Here is a 20684-nt window from a genome sequence, read left to right as displayed (position 1 = left end):
GCTCCCCCTTTCACAGTTTCACACTTCGGAGTCGAACCCGTGCCTTGGCTTTCTCGTTTCCCAAGCTCCCTTGTGCCCAGCGGCTGCAGGACATGTTGGCACTGCTGTGTGGCTGTCTGGGCTGAGGGGTGGTGTGCTGGCTGTAAGGGTGACCCCGAGAAACGAGACCCTCAGGAGCAGCTGAGGGGGGTCAGGATGGGGTCAGGGTGCCTGACTTCTCAGCTCTGGAGAGAAACTAGAAACTGAATCAGAGGAAGGGCTGAATCAGTGTGTCGGTGTCATGAAACGGTGTTGAAGCATGAAGCACAAATCGACATAACTGAATTTCAGCTTGGATTGTATGCTTTTTTTTACTGTAATGCTTTATGAATTTTGCTTCAGAGGACGTCCTGATATATTTTTCAAGTGTTTAGGAGAGTTTTCAGACTGTGGGGCTTCATATGGGTGGTAGAAAATTAGAAAATGAACCTTTGGGGGGAAAATATAGAGGTCTTAGGCGATGACATGGATCCAGCCCCTACATAAAAGACCCGGTGTTGTGTCCTCGTTAAGCCACATCAGGAACAGAGCACACACCTGTGGGCTCCCTTGAAGGTTCAAGAAGACGCATTACCGGACGGAATGGAGGTGCTTTTTAGTTTTGGTAAATGACAGTGGAAGCGAGTCAAACCCACATTCTGTTTATTGAGCAGGACCCGAGCGCATCTCTTGCCAGATCTTGACCTTCTCATAAACTGACTGTATGGAATAGTTTCCCAAGACCCCTTGCAGAGGCGGAGAGGCTGCGAACCCCGTCTGTGTGAGAAACTTGCTGGCGCTCAGGAGGATAACAAGCTTTGGCCCCATGGCTGTTTGACATGCTAAAAAAATTTGCTGATCTCGCCTGCCTGCGTTACTGTTTGGGTTTGCCTGCTCTAGCACGAGCGCCAGCCCCATCCCTCTCCCAGCAGGTGGAGCGCCGCTTTCCCACCGGCACCAAGCCTGCCATCGGCACAACAGCAGCGCATCTGTCCACTGTTGAACATCTTACCCCCCCCGGCTTGTCCCTCTGCTGACCTCTCAGAGCCTCTGCGACAATACTGGTCTCCTGGAGGGCTCGTCCAGGAGCGACAGGAGCTGGGGGGGTTCCCTGTGAAAGAGGGTCTTGGAGCTCGGCCCATCCGTGGGAGAGAGCGCGGAGCCCGAGTGCTTGTCCGCGGTCGTCTCTGGAAAAAGTGACGTTGCGGTGTTGGCAGGGCTCCTGGCCGGCCCGAGAAGGGAACAGGGAAAACAAGCAGAGGAACCTCTCTGCGTTGACTCATTTCTCCCGGCTGGGCGTGGCGCCCCCGATCCCGCTCCGATATCGCTGGCCTGCGGAGCGGCCTGGCCCGCAGCCACTGTTGTGTCCTCCCCGGCTGCAGAAGCCATTAGCCGCATGTGGGAAGGGGGGGTGTGCCGAGCCCTAATGGCCCCCCGGGGAAGCCGGCCCCCCAGTCCGCCGCTGGAGCAGCACCATTGTTCTCTCAGGAGGTGGGCTGCTGTGGGGAAGGAGCCGAGCTCGAGTGAGGTGTCGAAGCGCCGGGGGTGCGGAGCGAAGCTTCGGGTTGGAATGCAGAGGTCAAAGGTCGGGCACAGCCGCACCTTTCTGTCCAATCCACAGCAATCCTGCGGTGTGTCCAGCACACTTCTTTCAGACAGTTGACTGGTTATTAATTTGTAGAAGTACATTTTGTCAGCAGGTGCCTCCTTAATAACTTGTAGTAGGTCTGTTTCTGCGTGGCTCCTTATCGCGCTGTTGATAGTCATGACCCGGCGTCCTGGCCAAATTTCCCATTGGCCCTTAAAATCATGGCCTCCTAGTAATCCCCATCTATGGATACCCAGCACTCATTTAAATAGAATGCACATTTAAGTAGAATGCAAAAAAAAAAGACAAACATTGCACATTATACTATTACAAAAAATAAAAACATTGCGGATCATTCGATTGCACGTGGACGGTATAACACATAACAACATGTAACATTTATAACACATCACAAAACATGTTGAACTTGAGTGGGTTGTAAGAGTCAAAATTGAGTTTATCCTTGACATTTGCGTTCACAGCTTTAATGGAGAGTGGAACACAGGAATGGTTGTACCTGCTTGACTTACATTTGGGAACCCTAAAATGTTTCCCAGGAGGAAGAAGTTGAGATTCAGAGTTGAGGATGTGGGAAGGATCTGAAATACTTTTTCCTGCCTGTTTGATTAGGGATTTTTCAAAGTGAGCGTTCTGGCGCACTATGGCTGCCGTTGCATCATGCAGCTGCACACTGGTGGAGGTGGAGGGGATCCCCATTACCTGTAAAGCGCTTTCAGTGGAGTGTCCAGAAAAGCACTATATAAGTGTAAGGAATTATGATGATGATGATGATGACGGCCCTTCTCTCAGAGTGCATCTTGGGCTTACAGCGGGCTCGGTGTCGCCCCCTGGTGCCGTGGAGTGAAAATGATCTGTGCCAGTGCTCTGGCTCGGACCCAGCCGGCACGGGTCCCGTTTCCACACGGATTTGTGGAGCAGCAGAAAGGATTTAGCAAGAACAAGTGCGTGTTCCTCTTGCTTTCCTCTGGCACGGCGGGGGGGGCTGGGTGCTGTGTGCGAGAGGAGAGTGAGAAGAAAGAAAGTGAGATCACAAAAATCACACTCCAGGCGTTTTGCCACACTGCAAGGCTTCAGTCTCTCTCATTTGCAAAATGATGTAAGTAGGAAAATTATCTGCTTTTCCCTTTTCTTCTCTGTCACTAGATGCTTACCTTGAACTTGTGCTTTAACAGTCAAGTTAACCAGTTGTGATTTTTGTTGTGCAGGAAAAGGCGTTCAAGCCTGGCTGGTCATTGTGTGTCCTGAGGTGCCTGAGCTCAGCTCACCAAGCCCCACTGTAAACAGCTTTGTTAACCATGTTCAGCTTTTACAGCAGTGCTGTTCCTGAAGAAAGCTGGAAGAGTCGTCATTTCTTTTTTTTCTGTTCAGGACCCAGAGCGCAGAGAAGTTTTGCCTGTTGCTGGTTGTGAAGTTTTGCCCCTCGGGCAGGGCAAGACAGCACCAAACAATGCACACGCGCTCCGAGCAATACAGTAGGGCCTGTATATGCTCAGCACTGTTAGAACTTGAATCAAGACTGTGTTTGCAGTACAGGACAACCCTAAGTGCCACCCGGGAGAAATGACAAGGGCACGACCTTTTACACCAGGAGGAGGGAGAAAATGTCTGACCGCCTCTTAGAGGAGTGCAAGAAGCCTGATCATGGTTTATTAAAGTCCTGAAGGTGCCAAGCAACAACTTTTCTTTCTATCGTTCTGTCTTTTATGAAGAGCTCAGGAGCAGTCTGCTGACTGTGGATGAGTGTGAAGTTTGCCCACCTGTTATCTCTCTAGGCAAGCAAGCCCTGGGAGAAGGAGGAGGAGGAGGAGAGGGTTAGGACTGGTTGAGTATAGTGAGTGAGCTGATCGATTGGAGAGATTTCTCTCTCTCGCCCTCTGCCCTGCGTGCGGGGAGGGTGGTGTTCAGCTGGCAGTCATGTGACCGAGCCCGGTGTGTTTGCCCTGCGCCAACGGTCGCAGGTGCTGCTGTGTGCTCAGACACTCTCAACTCTCTCTCGCGTGTGTGCTGGGGGCGCCTACTCCTTCGAGGCCTAATTAACTGACAGTGGAGTGAGTGAGGAATCTGTCAGCTTAGTGAGGAAGGGGAAGGAACTGGGCCTCCCTGAAGACCAGTTATCACCCCTCTGCCACCCTGGAGCCGGACAGGCCGGGGGGGAAGCAGGTGGCATGTTGACGCCAGCCAGCAGCACCCGCTTCAGGACTTCAGGAAGGCACAGGACTAACCGTTAAAAGGGACATGACTTAAAGAAGGGCCAAACGTTTAATTTGTTTGCGAGGCATTTCGCAGCTTTTCAGTAATATAAAAAAATACCATCAAAAAAAGCAATTGCACCATTTCCTGTGTTAAAACAGGCCATTGCTGCACACGGGAGCAGGCGAGGGAGGGAGAGTTACTGGTGCCCGAGAGGGACAAGCACAGCTGCAGCAGTCGCTCTCCCGGTCGATCAAGGGTTAAGTCTCCAGCTGCTGAGCCAGCTTGTTTCTTCAATTATGAGTCTCTTGTCCCTAGGGGGCGCCCTCTCCCCCCCCCCCTTTCCTGGGAGCCAGAGAGTCCCATGTCAATAACAACAACAACAGCAGCTCCAGCTGCTCTGTATAACCCAGGGTGTTCGATCCCTCCTCCAATTCCCCGCTCCTCGCTGAGCTGAGAGCCCCAGACTCCAGCTCGCTGCTGTGCGCAGGGAGACAGCGACACCCGTCCGGCATGGATCTTAGTGGGTTCCGCGATCTGATGCGCAGAACGCAAACTACCATCCTAGAAAATGGATTAATTGCAGCTAGAAGCTTGGAAGATGATGAGGTCGGCTCTGGTTTTCCGGGGGGCTGGTGGGGTAGGGCAGGGAGAGTTTTCCAGTGTCTTTGCAGAGGTTTGCTGCGTTATGGACTGAGGGGGACGTCTCTGTGGCCCTGGCACAGAGTACCAGCCTCACCTGTGCCCCTTGTCTGGGCGCTTGTCCTGCACAGTGTGGGTGGCTGACAGATATTTGCTGCGCGTCCACACAGGTTCTGAACAGGATGCTCTGACAATACAGGGACGTTTGTGAACTCTACACACTGTGCAATAAATAACTGCAACATGCTTTTTTCTAGTTCCATACTTTTTTTTAATATAGCGGACCTCCTTTTTTTGTTTTGTGGTTTCACCCCTACAGATGTATCGATTTTTTTTAACCTCCTGCTGCTCTGTCCCTCCGTGCAGGCGGTGGGGAGTGACGGTGTGCGGGTCATGATGGAGAGCGCTCTGACCGCACGGGACCGCGTGGGCGTCCAGGACTTCGTCCTCCTGGAGAACTACACCAGCGAGGCGGCCTTCATCGAGAACCTGCGCAAGAGATTCAAGGAGAACCTCATCTATGTAAGGCAACCTGCGTGTCAACACCAAGCACAAACTCGAGACGGCACAAACACAGCAGAAGGAAGCTTGTGCCTAGCACACAAGCTGAACCCAAATGTTGATGCATACTACAAGTGTAGAAGTCATAGAGCAAAATATCTGACTAGATTTTTGAGTCACTGCTGTGCATGTCAATCATTCTGATCTAATTACCGCACTGTATTTTCACAGACGTACATCGGGTCGGTTCTGGTGTCGGTGAACCCGTACAAGGACCTGGAGATCTACACCAAGCAGCACATGGAGAGATACCGAGGGGTCAACTTCTATGAAGTCTCGCCTCACATGTGAGTGTCCACCCCATTCCCCAGCTCGGGCGAGATATCGGAGATGCAGCACTTGCACTGTGATGTCAGTCTAGCTGAGCGCTGTCGGCTGAAACACGGCATCGCAGATGGAGAACATTGTGCGTCTGTGGGAGTGCAAGCAGGGCATTGCAGAGCCACTCGTAAAGGTTAATTCCGCGCTGACAAGAAGAAATAACATTCCAGCTGTTGAACCTCTTTCAGGTGGCATTGTGAACATTGTTTCTTTTGCTACTCTTCAGTGGGGGGGATTCATCTGTACATGTACCTGTTGTGCCCCCGGAGTTCAGCGGGCAGCAGTGCTGGGCTGGGACACTGTCTCGGGGGGGCGGGTAGCAGGAGGGACTTCTCAGGCACGGCAGGCAGAGGGCGAGAGAGGCTCCTGGCCAGGCTGACTCCTTCCTGCCCACTGTGCCGCACCTCTCTGCCGTGTTTGTCTGCTGTTTGAACGGTTGCTAGGAGACCAAGATTCCCTGCGAACAAGGAGCGCATTATGCTGCGATGAGCGAGAAATCCTGAGCAGTTTCCTCTCGCTGTCCCCCATGTTTTCTGTCAAAAAGAGCCATGTGCTTAGGCTGAGGATTGTGGGGGGGTTCAGGGAGGGAGAGTCTCTATAAATTGCACCATGCAAGAATATCTTGTGGTCTTGGGAGATGCATCTGACCCACCTTCTGGCAGCAATCGGTGTGACACAGCCACCTGGGTACCAGGCTGGATATACGTTGGGGGTCCCTGCATATTCGCTGTGTGATCTGTGCACCAGTGGAGGGCCAATGCGAGCAGTATGTCATTCAGCGCTTTGCACACTGGGGCTGACGGACAGCGCTGCAAGCACAAAGTGCCCAGCAGGGGTGCTGTTTAAGTTAAGATCACTTTATTAGCCCTATACAAGTTCTTGCATTGGGATTTTGTCTTTTCACATACCCCAGCTTGCTCTCCATGAGACAAACAGATAGGGAGAGAGAAGCTTGGGGTCAGAGCGCAGGGTCAGCCATTTATACCTGGGGTTAAGGGCCTTGCTCAGGGGCCCAACAGAGTAGGATTCCTCTGCCGGCTGCAGGATTTGAACCGGCAGCCTTCCAGCCACAGGCGTAGATCCTTAGTCACAGAGCCACCGCTCTGGCCCAGTGGCTCTGTGGCTATGGACCTGTGCCTGTGGTGGAAGGTGGAAGATCTGGAAGATCAAGGTTCGGTGGAAGATCGGGTTACCCTGCCAGACCCAGCTGCCGGTACCGCCGCAACCCTCGGCTTTCTCCACACAGCTACGCCGTGTCCGACAACGCGTACCGCGCCATGCGGACGGAGCGCCGGGACCAGTGCATCCTGATCTCGGGCGAGAGCGGGGCAGGCAAGACGGAGGCGTCCAAGAAGATCCTGCAGTACTACGCGCTCACCTGCCCCGCCAGCGACAAGGTGGAGATGGTGAAGGACAGGCTGCTGCAGTCCAACCCCGTCCTGGAGGTGAGTGACCCCCGACTGGCCTTGAGTCTCCCAGAGGTGGTTCCGGTGCAGACTTTGCTCCTGCAGAGCCTGCAACTTGGGTTAGAGATGTACCAAGTGGCAAAGAAAGCTGACCGTCCACTCAGACTTCCTTCACAGAGTATTTTTTTTTTACTATTCTGCCAAAAAGAACAAAGGAATCGTTTAAACGTAAAAATATATAATAACCACCTGCAGATTTGCTTCTGGCCTCTCAGCTGTTTGGTCTCGGCTTGGTCATCAGCCTGCCTGGTGTGGTTTGGGGTGTCTGTCCTGCTTGTCTACTGTCTGCTTCCTGTGTGTTTTTGGCTCCAGTAAAACTGAAAAGGAAACAGCTGGTTCTCCAGGTGGTTAATGTGCTTCGGTTTTGGGAAGCTCACATATGCGGCCCAGATATACTAACCAGGCAGATCATTCAAAGTGAGATAAATAGGCACCATTCATGGAGAGAGATGCGTGTTTAACATTTTGCTAAATGTCTCCTCTCTTTTTTTTTACAGGCATTTGGAAATGCCAAAACCCTTCGGAATGACAACTCCAGCAGATTTGGAAAATATATGGATATTCAGTTTGATTTCAAGGTACCTCTTTCTCTCCCCTCCCGTTCCCCTTCTCCCCGCTGGATGACGCCGCCCTCGCCTACACGTCTGTCTGTGTGTTTCCCCGCAGGGGGCTCCGGTGGGGGGGCACATCCTGAACTACCTGCTGGAGAAGTCCCGGGTGGTCCACCAGAATCATGGCGAGCGGAACTTCCACATCTTCTACCAGCTGATCGAGGGGGGGGAGGAGGACCTGCTGCGCCGGCTGGGCCTGGAGAGGAACGCCCAGCAGTACCAGTACCTGGTCAAGGTGAGGCTCGACCTGGCCGACTCCTTCAGAACCCAGCAAGCCAGCCCCTTGGCCATTAGGTCACAGTGCGGGTCTTCTCTTTGACCAGCTGTGAGACATAATCAAGCTGGATGGGCCACATGGCCCCCTCTCGTCTGTGTTATCTTGTATTCCACCTGGAGTTTCCTGGACTGAGCTCTTACAGTATGTGCAGTACTCATGGTGGGTTTGCCTCAGAAATGCCTAGTAACTGGCAGTAAACAAGCCGCCCAGTATCCCATTGATCTCAACAGAGTTGTTGTGAAGGCTGTAGATATTTAGCGTGCCCACGTTTTAACTTGTATCCAAAGCCTCATGTCTGTTTTTAAGAGGCCTACTTTGAAATAATAAAAGACATTATGCCGTACTTATTCATTTTGGTTGAAACTCTTATTGGAAAACATTCGGAATCGATATGTGTTGATAGAAGATATCACCCATTCTGTAACCAGCCTAATCTTTGCTGATCTCTAATCTGGGACTTTTCCCAGCTCCCATATGAACCCAAACTCCAACCCTAGAGACATAAAAGGCTGCCCTGTACAGAAGAGGGGTTTGCTACTAAACGGGACCGAGTATGAATTTTTATATCTTCCTGTTCAACTTGGTCAGTCGGTGTGAGTTCCAGCCGGGTCTCTCATTGGTCTGCTCCGGCAGTATTTCCAGCCCTGAGGCGATGGGACTGTTCTCCTGGGGCCTGAAGCTTATGGCTCACTTCACTGATAAGGCCTGCAATCACCTGCAGACACGTACAATGGAGGCTTGGAATTCCAAGACCTCCCATCATAGCAACAGCTGAAGATTTCACTCAGGAATTCAACAGAATTTCAAGTTTTTTCACCCTTCTTACGTGCGTGAAAGAAAGTTTATTTAAAACAATGGAGATATTGAAGAGCTGGACCCTGCGACTCTTCCTGTCGGTTGTACCCCCAGAGAGAGTGGAGACATGCCCTTTTGGAAAGATATCGTGGCACGTGTAGTGCCTTTACATTTTGCACGGGAGTTTGTCTTTTTGTACTATGGCACAGTTGGTGTACCTGTCTGTGCCTTCCCATGATTCCAGGGTGGTTTCTTGTGTCCTTGCGCTGCTCAGCTGTATGAGGCCCATCTGAGGCTGGTTAGGTGTCCATCAGTTTGTCCTTTCCCAGGGGGCCTGTGCTGTTCTCTAAGGCTCTGTGAGCGGGCGGCTCTTCCCGAGCTCCAGTGCAGTGCAGGCTGGGCTGCACCCCCTCTCTGCCCAGAACAGAAATTCAGAAACGGACTAAATCCACCATTTTCCGGGCCAGCGTCTCACTTCGCAGCCGGATTCACCCTGGTTTCTCCTGACTTCAAGACCGACATGTAGGGAGTTTTTACTTTAAACAATCGAGGCTTGTTATGGGAACGTCTCACAGAAGGAGAGGAGGCAGTAGTCTTGATGTGAAGAAGGTACCTTATCCTTTGAATTAAATTAAAATAAAGATAAATGGTCACAGAGTTCATTCAGGTTTTAACAGGTTCATTGAACTGTTCCACCACAAAATTCTTCAGCTGGATCCTAGTCTGGCAGCTCTACAACTTTGTCCCTCAATTTTATTTTACATTTTATTTTTATTTCACTTAATAAGGTGACAGAACTAGTAATTAAATAAGAGTTATGTTATGCATTTGCTGCTAGCCTGCTGCGGTTCATCTCCATGAGCTCCGAGAAGAGGGATAAAGATTAAAGCCCACTGACCTTTGCTACTGTGGCATCGTGTTTCGCAGGGAAACTGTCCCAAGGTGAGCTCCATCAACGACAAGAACGACTGGAAGCTGGTGCGCAAGGCCCTGTCCGTCATCGGCTTCGGTGAAGACGAGGTGGAGGTGAGAGTGCCCGTTTGTCACGGCTCATCTCCTGGAGACGCACTGTGCTCTCCGCTCACTGGCCTTGCCGATCGGAGTGTTTCACGCTATGGACCTGGTGCAAGCATAAGAAGGGGGGGCGTGTCTTACAGCGTTGTTCCTAAATGTGGTTTAGTACTACACATATGAGTGTTACAAATCTGGCACTGTGCGAGGTGTAGGTTTGAGCTCTCTTTGAAAGTTTTGCTGCTGCTTCAAAGGCTTTGCAGGTGGAAAGCCACAGGCTGCACGCAAAGCAGAGAATTCAGCGTGACGTTTCTAGACCCAGATCCCTGCCTGCTGCGCCACTGCGTCTCTGTATGAGATCAGTGCAGACCCATGCAGTAAGGGTATACAAGGCAGACAGGCAGCCTGGCTGGTGATCTGTCTGTGGTAACATGTGTAATTTATTTATAGGCTCTAGGCCAACTGTGGGTATGTCTCTATCTAGTCTGTTCAAGGAGAAGAACATGAGAATGGAGGAATACGGGGTTCAAGCAGTGGATTATTACATGTAGCTTGAAAGCATGAAAGTGAGCAGCTTTAGCAGACTGATTTGGGTCATTCTTTCAGTCCGCAGAATGGTGCTCTGAATGACATCTGTAGGATCAGATCAGTGGTGGAGTAGCTGGATTGTAAGGGACAGGCAGCAAAGTTGGAATGTCGCGTGCATGTAGGAGCCATACCTCACTGAGCCCCTCTTCCACAGGAGCTGCTCAACATCATTGCCAGCGTGCTGCACCTGGGCAACGTGCAGTTCGGAGGGGAGGAGGGCGGCAATGCCTTCATCACCACAGAAACACCTTTCCGATACCTGGCCAGGGTACGTATCTGGGGGACCACCACTGCGTCAGTAATGAGCAGTATTGCCAAGTGTAAAACAACACTGAGCAAGTGAAAGTTTTGAGTGTTCTCTCTTTAATCTCGCATCCTTTAAGGCAAGGGCAGCAGTAAGATGTTTGCTGGTTGGTATGAGCTGTGCGCCAGGCGTTTCATCCAGTTGTTCCAGAAAATGTCGGCAGTGCTTTTGCATATAAGAATGTTTTGCTCACTTAGACATGACTGATCACGACTGAGCCAGGGTTACTCTGTCGCAAAGCCCCTTTCCCAGTGTCTGGTGTCTGACCTGTCCCCCCCCCCCTCCCCCCCCCTGCAGCTGCTGGGAGTGGAGGGCTGTGCTCTGAAGGAGGCTCTGACCCACAAGAAGATCACTGCCAAAGGGGAGGAGGTAGGCTTGCAGACTTCAAAGCTGAGTCTCGTCTTCCTGTTGGGGTTTCGGGTTATAAACTCAGAGGTTTCCCCAGTTCGTCGGCTTAGAGTGACCCGTTCTGCCATCTGTTAGTGATTGAGAGTTCTTGTTGTCTGTATTTGAATCGAGCCCATTGTGAATGTCTCCAGTGAGAATTAAAATTGTAGAACAAGGTTCTGTTATTTGTAAAACCTCCATTTAAATGTCCCTTTGATTTTCCATGGAGGTTTCCCTGCTGACCTACAGCGTGACTCAAACCGGATATTTTCTCTTGTGACCCTCTCTCTGTGCAGCTGATGAGCCCTCTGAATCTGGAGCAGGCTGCTTATGCGCGGGACGCCCTGTCCAAGGCTATCTATGGCAGGACCTTCTCCTGGCTGGTCAATAAGATCAACGAGTCCCTGGCCTACAAGGTAAACCCACTCATCCCAATCCCTCCTGGCCACACGACAACAGGGGGACTCCGTGCCCTTACGGCAGGCCCTGTGTGGCTCCCCTGAACGTGACTGGAGACAGGCCATCCCTTCCCACGGTGCTAAGTAGTCTGAGGATCTCGATCACCTACTTCTTGAAGGATCTCCTGGAAGCAACCTCAACAGCGATGCTTTGTGTAAAGGAACACCTTCTGATTTCGGTCCTACGTGCACACGGTCTTCAGATGGAAAATGCAGGGAGGTAATTAATAGAACACTGGCAGGGGCAGATGTCAGCTCCTTGCCTACAGCTCAACAACTTGTCACGGAAAGAAGGGGGCCAGTTTTCTGCTGTCCACTTGCTGTCTCCTGTATTTCAGGAGTAGTACATGTTGCCCATAGTTTCGGACAGAACTGCGTTTGTGCGACACGGCAGCAGGCACCCATGATAGGGAGTATATCGGCACCTATCTGCAGTAAGAGCTACAGGGGGTTCAGCGGTTACTGTGATACCATATATACATTCCTTTTGATTTCACTTGATTGAGTTTGATCCGATATTCATAGGTTGATTCGCTCTCTGAGTAAGAATTTGTTTCTTATACGATGCAGTACAGTCATGTCTGTTTCACATGTCTCAGTGGTAGGGTCTGGCTTGTGTAGGACTGACTATGTTCTTCCCTCTTGCTCTGTCTTTTCTCGGCAGGACCCAGTGTACCCAGGCAGTAAGAGCGCGGCTGTCATTGGGCTTTTGGATATTTACGGGTTTGAAGTCTTCCAGAACAACAGGTAACAGCTCCTTGCCTGTTCTAGAGACACCGGCTCCTTCTGCTTTGCGGGTTTGTGGTTCAAGGTGCTGCTTCAGACACGTACACAGTTTACAATGAAGAAAAGAAAGGTCTGAGCCGTTAATGATTGGCTAGTAGAGTTATCGATTATGAAACTCAAAACACCAGATGAATAAGCTTTACACAGCGGATATAGAACAGCTTCTGCCGATTAAGAAATGTCTTGTGTGCGGTTAAACCATTTCAGGGTGAGGTAATAATGAGCATTGAGCTGCTTAATGCTAACAATTAGTCATATTTAATCCTTTGATTCACACTTCCTAGTGAGTGTACTGTGGCACACGTGCTTGGCTTTGTTTCACCTTGTTTGGCACATTGACAATGGTTTCTCAGGGTCTGTAACGGGCACTACCCTGTCTGTGCTGTACCTCGCCTTCACTGTGCTCGGCTACAGATTAGCCGGCTCTGACTGTGGTAGGAAGGATGTGACCGTCCTTTGCACTCGAGCGCAGGCCCAGGTGACGTGCTGTGTGTCCCCGCAGCTTCGAGCAGTTCTGCATCAACTACTGCAACGAGAAGCTGCAGCAGCTCTTCATCGAGCTGACGCTGAAGTCGGAGCAGGAGGAGTACGAGTCTGAGGGCATCACGGTAATCCTGCCACCAGCCGGCCTCTCCCCCAACCCCCCCCCCCCCCCAGATCCCAGCCGTTTCCTCTGCAGCGCAAACTCATTCTGCTGTCCGGTGGTCAGGGAGGGCAGATCTGCTGTTTCTGGGTGACTGTGGAAACTGAACAGCGCTAACAGACCAGCTGGGACAGGAGCTTACATTTCCATAAAACATCTTGTTTATGTTTGTGGCATCATCCTATAAGGAGTTATAGCTATGGGGATTTTCAGAATTTATTGTAATTTTCAACATTTGAAGTGATGCTTTTGCCATAAGCACTGCTGCTACTCGGAATGGTGTTCGAGAAGAGGCTGGTATTTGTGTGTCCTGTGGTTCCAGTGATTGACACTGCTGTGTGTGTTGCAGTGGGAGCCTGTGCAGTACTTCAACAACAAGATCATTTGTGACTTAGTGGAGGAGAAGTTTAAAGGCATCATCTCTGTGCTGGTGAGTCTGCAGGCCTCCCCTCCACCTCCTGTGCCTGTCTGGGGCTCCACACCTCAGTCACTGTTCCTCTCGCTGTAAAGACAAATGTCAAACTTCACAGGGAAGGCCTTGGGAAGAGAAAGAAAGACAAGGATCAGGGGTGGTAGTTAAAATCCCTAGACCCCCTTTATTTACAGAGCCTAGAGTTTGGTTGGGATTTATATGAAACTTAGGGTTTCTGCTATAGATTCCCATTTTCTGCTACCCAAAATAACTATCCTAAAAGCCCAAGCGAAGTATTTTAAAACCCGGTGCTCCTGACCTTCAGTTTTCATGGGAAAGACTCAGTCACATAATTGTATTGCTAATTGTCACCTAAATGGAGCTGTGAAGCACCAGCCTGCTGTATTGGTGCAGTTACTGATGTTCCTCCTTGCCTCTCTCCCTCACACCCCTCAGGATGAAGAGTGCCTGCGCCCCGGCGACGCGAGTGACATCACTTTCCTCGAGAAGCTGGAGGATACGCTGGGAGGACACGCCCACTTCGTCACGTGAGTCCAGCCCCCAGGAGACCTCAGCCAATAAGGAGGCTTCCGCCTTTTCTGTAGGAAACCCACAGTGACAGTGTCTTGGTCCTCGTCTCACTCAACAGGACAGCGTGCCCACTCCGTTTACTGCTGAGTATCTTTCATTCCTTCACGTCCCATGCGGATAATTGCTCCCAGCATGTTGGAGATCAGAAAAATTCAAAAGGTTCTGTTTGCTCCGCTCCAGCTGAGCAGGAAGCTGAAAGATTAGTCTGTAGTAGTTAAGAGCAAGCAAGACATCCTGTCAGCGCTGAGTCACTGAAGGCCCTCACGCCCCTGAGTGCCTGGGTCCGTGATCCCCTGTTTGGTGTCCAGTGTGGTGACGCGAGACGCCTGCCTGTTTCAGACACAAGCTGGCTGATGGGAAGACGCGCAAGGTGATGGGCCGTGAGGAGTTCCGCCTGCTGCACTACGCTGGGGAGGTGAACTACAACGTCAACGGTGAGGGGGGGGGGCGAGCGGCTGGGCCGGGGGGTCTTTTCGGAGGATTTGGAATATTCTACTCGCTGCTGTTTGACCAAACCAAACCAGCCCAGATCGTTCATTTTCATGTGCTGTGTTTCTGTCTCCGCGGTGGGTGGAGCAGTTCAGACTCAAGCACGGCAGTCCTGGCAGAGCTGCTTGTTGAGATGTGATTGTCTTGTCTGTTTTCCAGGGTTCCTGGACAAGAACAATGATCTACTCTTCAGGAGCCTCAAGGAGGTGAGTCCGGTGTCTGCCGAAAACAGGAAGCCAAGGTCTGTTGTGTTTGTTTGTGTAACGAGATCATGCAGCGCTGTTGTGAGATCCCAGGCAGAGATTATCTTCTCCTGCAGGCACTGTAGTCATAGTTTCACGGGGCCATGGCCCCCCGTTACTCCTGGTCTCCCCATGGGAAAGTTTTTGTTTTAAAGGAATGTAGCACGACAAAGCGCCCACTGTCTCCCTGCTGGGAAGCTTGGGGGGTGTGTGGATATGCATGCCTGTTGCGATAGAGGTCTTCCAATGGACATGTTAGATCTGAGATCCGCATATCGCCCCGCAGGAGACTGAGAGATATGCTTTTCTGCAGTGAAGCTTAATGACAAGGAATGGAACAGCCAGATAGTGCTTCATTTTGTTTAGCCATTTATAGCAGAAAAAAGAAATGGGGTTAAACTGATGTCTTTCTAATAAAGGTTAGTATTGAAACATCTTCCAGTCTCCTGTTATGCCCCAACACTGTCCTTAAGGATATCAGAGAGGCACCTTCCCTGAGCTCTTTCAAATCTACTAAAAACCTTCTTCTTTAGAAGAGCCTCGACTTTCCCGGAGCTGTTACTTACCCCTTTGCTCCTACGGTATTCTGTACCCCCGTCTACTTTCTCCTCTCATTGTGTATTTTTTTGTGTGGTTCTGTAAAGTGCTTTAAGAAGCCACTTTTAAAAGTGCTATACTGTATAAAATAATATTACAGTACATTATAAGAAAGGAAGGTTGCGATTTAAGTATGAGTGTTTGTATCCCACAGAGCACCTGCACTGTTCCAGCATGATGTTTTATAGCGGAATCCTTTGATGTAAAAAAAAAACGACAGCAAGGTAGAGAAGAGTAGATAATATACTGCCGACAGGTCAGGAAACGCAGCTCGGCAGGAGCCAGCAGCAGGCAGGGGCTTGGTCCAAGATCCTGATGTAGGTTTTACTGGGAATCAGACACAGGTGTTTCGAGTTGGCGGCACGAGTTTTACCCATCAGTCTCAGGGATTTACTGCTGGTCTCTCTGGGCTTCACTCTGGTGATTTGAGCTGTCAAGAGAAGCATGGAGCCGCAGTGAAACTGTAAGGAGAAAGCAAAATTGTTTTTTCCTGAGCGGATGAAGAACATTCCAGAGGTAGACGTTTGGGATTCGGGGTGTACAGCAGCGGTCAGGGGGCGGTTGTGTAGGTGGTCTGCCCCTGTCTGACGAGCTGCCCGTCCTGCAGGTGATGTGCCAGTCGGAGAACTCCATCATCACCCGCTGCTTCGACAGGGAGGAGCTGAGCGACAAGAAGCGCCCCGAGACGGTGAGACCCCCCTCCCTGGGACACAACTGCTTCCTCACGTCACAGTGTGCTGGAGCATGAGGGGCGTCGTCCACAGGAGGGCGCTTTGGTCATAGTTCAAGTTTATGGGCATTATACTCATACACGGGTATATAGTATAACAAAATGCTATTTAGCTAGCTCTCAGACGGTAAGTAGTACAAAAAAAACAACAATACAATTGTATAAGAACAGAAAGACGGAGACAACAGGCAATGTGCAAAACAACAACAGGTAACAGGTAATGTGCAAAACAACATCAGATGTGCAAAATCATACATCAACAATGAAATAAAGGATAGAGTATTTTGAGGAGTGAGCTTCTTGACATGTGAGGTAAAGGTAGATTTCAATGTGTGTGTTTAAGTATTGATAAAGAGAGATGGCACTGTGAGGGTTCAGATCGTAGGTGAGAGAGGCTGGGAGTTTAAGAGGTTCAACTAAACAGGGGGTCAAACTGAAACTCTTCTTTTAGGGGACAGGGCTTTCCGAGATTGAATAGGCAGTGTGATACCGTGTTTCAGATCTAGGAAAGAGGGCACTACGCAGAGCTCTGCCTCTGACCCCAGCTCTTCAGCTGGAGGCACCAAAACCCAAGTTCATTAAGAGGGACTTGTTCCTTATTCTAGCCCTGATAATGAGGCCCTGTCCTGAGCCAGGGGAGCAGGTAAAACACGTGTCTGGCTCTGACCCATGGAAGTGATGATTCAGCCCCGTTGCCACAGCTGGCTTCCCCTAATAGACTCTCTTCCACATGCGCTGGCGTTTCAGAAAAGTTCAGTCTCGCCATCTTCCTCTACTTTTGTCAAGCTTTTTTTTTTATCTTTTCAAGGATTTTCACTCTTGGATGCTTAGATTTTTTTTCTTGCTTGAGTTAATACTTTCTGGAAAGAGTGGAGGGGGAGGAGCGAGAGGAAAGAAGAGCACAAGAAGGTCTTTATTCTTTCAAAGGAAAGGGCAGCGAGAGGTGCTGGCTAGCCCTGTGGCGCAAGGCGGGTAGCACCCACCACCCTGTCCATCACAGACAGGAATGTGCTCAGTTCTGCAAGGCCAGGTGCAGGCTGAGGATGGAAAACCCTCACAATTGGCACTTTTGTTGGCCGTTGGCTGTTTTCAGGGCTGAGTGTGGGAACATAGACAGCCAGCCTCCTTTTCTGATTGGGCAGCCCCTCCTACCAACCTCCGAGGCGATTGGCTGATGGGGTGGCACAATGTGAGCCTGTCTGTGCCCCACTGGGCATCTCTGTCGCTGTCGTGGCCTGTCCCAGAACACAGAGGAACTTCAGTCTGCTGCGTCGCTAGGCGGCTCTTTTCCAGTTCACCACTGAAAAGCTCTGCTCTCCTTTCCTATAGGCTGCTACGCAGTTCAAGAACAGCCTGACCAAGTTGATGGAAATTCTGATGTCCAAGGAGCCTTCCTACATTCGCTGCATTAAGCCCAACGATGCCAAACAAGCAGGTAACTCTTGCTCTTATCCTGGATGAGCAATATGTACTTGTGTGTCTGTGTGGGATGAGCTGGAAAAACGCTCCTGGACTCAGACATCATTCTGCATGTGTTCTCTCAGCCTCAGGCTTGAAGGGAACTCCCTGTTTGGGTATTCACAGACTTCTGCATTGTCTGCTTCATGATCATCTGTGTGAGGGCAATGTGCGTTTTAGGTTTCAGGGGTGATTTTTCTTGAGGTATTTTGCAAGTCAGTACAGATTATTTCCAGGGGATGGTGGCCATACCTGGGGCTAGTGTGTGAGGACCTGTTTAGTCCATGATCTGGATTAAAAATGAAATCTGACCTGTTTTTCAGCTTTGCTAGTTTGAGGATATTTTGGTGGGTGTTTTAACTGATTTTCCTCAGTAGGCAAACGGATTTCTCTCTCCAGTTTGTCATCTGTTTGCCTCACCTTCCACTACTTTTCTCCCTTCACCCCCCCCCTCCCCCCTCCAGGCCGGTTCGACGAGGTTCTGATCCGACACCAGGTGAAGTATCTGGGTCTGATGGAGAACCTGCGTGTGCGGCGAGCTGGCTTTGCTTACCGGCGCAAGTACGAGGTCTTCCTGCAGAGGTGAGCTGGGGCATCCTGGTTGTTTTCATGTTGTTGTTGAAAAACGAACAGCGGGAGTCCAGGTGAGGAATGGAGAGCAGCTCCTACGTCTCCCCAGCCGGCTGGTGGCAGACCCAGCTGCACAAAAGCCCTGCTGTGGCGACACACAGGGCGCTCTTTGTCGCTGGTGACCCTTGAAATAGTTTCAGTGACAGCTGGATGCTGCGAATGTTTGTTCTCTCTTTGTGTTTGAAGCGGCTCTTTTCTTTGGCCGCCCTCCGAGCTGCAGAATGTGTGGTGTTGCAACTCTTCACTGTTTATTGATGGAGATGGAAAAGGCGCAAAAATGTCAACAAGTATTTTCAGAGGCTACAGAACATTCCATGCTCTCGTATAAAGGGAGCTATTAATAAATAATACTTTGCATAGCAGACATCTTTCATGGTCACAATGTTCAGAGTGTTTGCAATATGTAAAGGGATGACATTGAATGCAAGCACAATAGTGTTACAACTATTTACAACTTTGTGCAGACCAGCTATCTCCAGTGTACACAGACATTTTTAAATCTCTCTCTGTCCCTGTCAATTGTACCAGAGTGCTTTAAGAAAACCACAATTATGCCACTGCCCAAGAAGACCAAGGTATCTTGCTTGAATGAGTACCGCCCAGTTCTCTCACTTCAGTATTGTCCTATATAAAGTGCTCTAGCCCAGACTCCCTTGACCCACTTCAGTTTGCTTACCGCCCGAATAGGAACCACTGCATACTGCCCTCGAATATTTAGACTGACAGGGCACCTATGTTAGGATGCTGTTTATAGATTACAGCTCGGCCTTCAACACAATTGTTCCTGCCAAGCTGGTCCCAAAACTCAGGAATCTGGGTTTATGCAAATCTGTCTGCAACTGGATACTGGATTTCCTGATGGGCAGACCTCAGGTGGTGAAAATTGGCAACAATATCTCCTCTACAGCGATCCTAAACACTGGAGCCCCACAGGGCTGCTGTCTCAGTCCTAGGCTATACTCCTTGTACGACAGGACAGCCACTTACAGCAGCAACCACATCATTACGTTTGCAGATGACACGACCATTATTGGGCTGATCAACAACAAAGATGAGTCCACATACAGGAGTGAGGTGGAGCATGTTACAAGATGGTGCCTTGACAACAATTTGGCCTGAATGTCAACAAGACAAAATAAAACTAATTGTGGACTTCAGGACACCCAGAGGGAGTCACACCCCAATCAGCATCAATGGCACAGCAGTGGAAACTGTCAGGTGCTTCAGGTTCCTTGGTCTGCAGATCTCCACTGACCTGGCTTGGAGTCACAGCACTGTAGCCAGTCTGAAAAAGCCACAACAGCGCCTGCACTTTCTGTGGCGCTTAAAGCAATACAGTTTGGGGAAGCAGTTCCTCATGAACTTTTACCACAACACCATAGAACGTGTCCTCACTGCCATGCATGAAAGAGATAGACTACAAAGGGTTGTGGCAACAGCACAGAGGATTACAGGTGGTGCTTTACCATCAATGGTGAGATCCACACCATCCACTGTCGCCATAAAGCCCAATCCATCCTTCAGGACCCCAACCATCCCAGACACAAATTGTTCTCCCCCCTGCCCTCTGGTATTGCACTGTTAAAGCACAGACCACTAGACTCAAGAACAGCTTCTATCCCACTGCAGTGAGCATCCTCACCAGGCATGTTTTTTTTCTCGGTTTCACTACTACATATTTATTTATTTGTCCAGAATATATTTATGGTTCCTGTTGTCTACATTGTGCGGTGTTGTCTGTTGTACTGTGTATGTCCCGAGAGATCAGGGCGATGAAGAATTCCAATGAACGTCTACATATGGCAATAAACTACTCTACTCAAATCAATGCGCCATGCAGAACAAATACCAAAAAAAATGAAATCTTGAAAACTAAAGCAGGATCATTAACAGACAGATACAGAGTAGCAGTGGAACCAGCCTTTGGGTGTGTGTCCCTTGTTTGCAGTGCATAAGAGCAGTTTGACAATCCTCAGAGCGTGAAAGCTGGTCAGGGGCTGAGTGGCTCTCATGTGGAATGGGCTCTAGAAGTGGGAGAACAGAAAGGGGTTTATGAATGGCCACAGAGCTCTGGAAGGGGTGGAGTTGGGAGGCAGTGCTGGCAGGAAGAGTTTCTACAGGCAGGTGGGAGAGTAGAAGAGCCTGACACAGCAGTTGCCGAGCAGTGGGTATGCTGCCCAAGGAGAAATGGCAGGAGTGTGCCAGAGAAGAGACAAAGAAACAGAATGACTTCTCCCTCTCCTGTGGGCTGGCCCACACTTGAGCAGGATGCCAGCTGAACACAGCTCTGTCTCATTGCCTTGTGGCTGTGGCCGAACATGATCATTTTCCAAGATATTTGCCGTCATGCAAGATTTTCTTAAGGTACACAGGTTTTAAAGAGATACGTAGCAACTAACAGCGCAGGTATGGAAAAATGTATTTTCCACTATTTTTAATTTCAGTAGTGTAATTGTTTTTGGCCTTTCTTAGAGAGCTTGGCACACTAGAACAAGTGAACCTGGGTGTTTTTATGGCACAGACTGGACAGTCAGTGCCCCGCTGATGTGCCTGCAGGTACAAGTCGCTGTGTCCAGAGACCTGGCCCAACTGGAATGGGAAGCTGGCAGACGGAGTGGCCACGCTGGTCAAGCACCTGGGATACAAGCCTGAGGAGTACAAGCTGGGCAGGTGAGCCTTGAAACTCTTGGCCCTGGAAGAGTAAAAGATAAGATAAGATCACTTTATTGGCCATATAGTTTTTTGCATTAGGAATTTCTCGGCTTTCTCTCCATGAGACACACAGACAGGGTCAGAACTTAGGGTCAGCCATTTATACAGTGACCCTGGAGCAGCTGGGGTGAAGGGCCTTGCTCAGGGGCCCAAGAG

At 50.2% G+C, this 20684-nt stretch overlaps 1 protein-coding gene across 6 annotated transcripts in view; it reads left to right on the top strand.

Annotated features, from left to right (window-relative positions):
- Window positions 1-20684, top strand: part of LOC148643346 (unconventional myosin-Ic-like) — a 71089-nt gene that overhangs the window by 38934 nt on the left and 11471 nt on the right. For 5 of the 6 annotated variants that reach the window (XM_088616061.1, XM_088616060.1, XM_088616064.1 and 2 more), the window contains 19 exons: window positions 4826-4981; window positions 5192-5307; window positions 6588-6786; window positions 7305-7385; window positions 7474-7653; window positions 9418-9516; window positions 10244-10357; window positions 10691-10762; window positions 11077-11196; window positions 11903-11985; window positions 12527-12632; window positions 13017-13097; window positions 13536-13627; window positions 14010-14104; window positions 14319-14365; window positions 15606-15686; window positions 17058-17163; window positions 17651-17768; window positions 20373-20486. In XM_088616061.1, coding sequence (XP_088472187.1) covers window positions 4826-4981; window positions 5192-5307; window positions 6588-6786; window positions 7305-7385; window positions 7474-7653; window positions 9418-9516; window positions 10244-10357; window positions 10691-10762; window positions 11077-11196; window positions 11903-11985; window positions 12527-12632; window positions 13017-13097; window positions 13536-13627; window positions 14010-14104; window positions 14319-14365; window positions 15606-15686; window positions 17058-17163; window positions 17651-17768; window positions 20373-20486 — 2060 coding nt within the window. Of the gene's footprint in view, window positions 1-2702; window positions 2724-4825; window positions 4982-5191; window positions 5308-6587; window positions 6787-7304; window positions 7386-7473; window positions 7654-9417; window positions 9517-10243; window positions 10358-10690; window positions 10763-11076; window positions 11197-11902; window positions 11986-12526; window positions 12633-13016; window positions 13098-13535; window positions 13628-14009; window positions 14105-14318; window positions 14366-15605; window positions 15687-17057; window positions 17164-17650; window positions 17769-20372; window positions 20487-20684 lie in introns of those variants that run through there. The other variant, XM_088616065.1, reaches the window with a different exon arrangement.

Source organism: Lepisosteus platostomus, chromosome 22, assembly GCF_059453375.1.
Source record: "Lepisosteus platostomus isolate fLepPlt1 chromosome 22, fLepPlt1.hap1, whole genome shotgun sequence".
Classification (NCBI taxonomy): Eukaryota; Metazoa; Chordata; class Actinopteri; order Semionotiformes; family Lepisosteidae; genus Lepisosteus; species Lepisosteus platostomus.
This window is presented reverse-complemented; position numbering and strand designations above follow the sequence as displayed.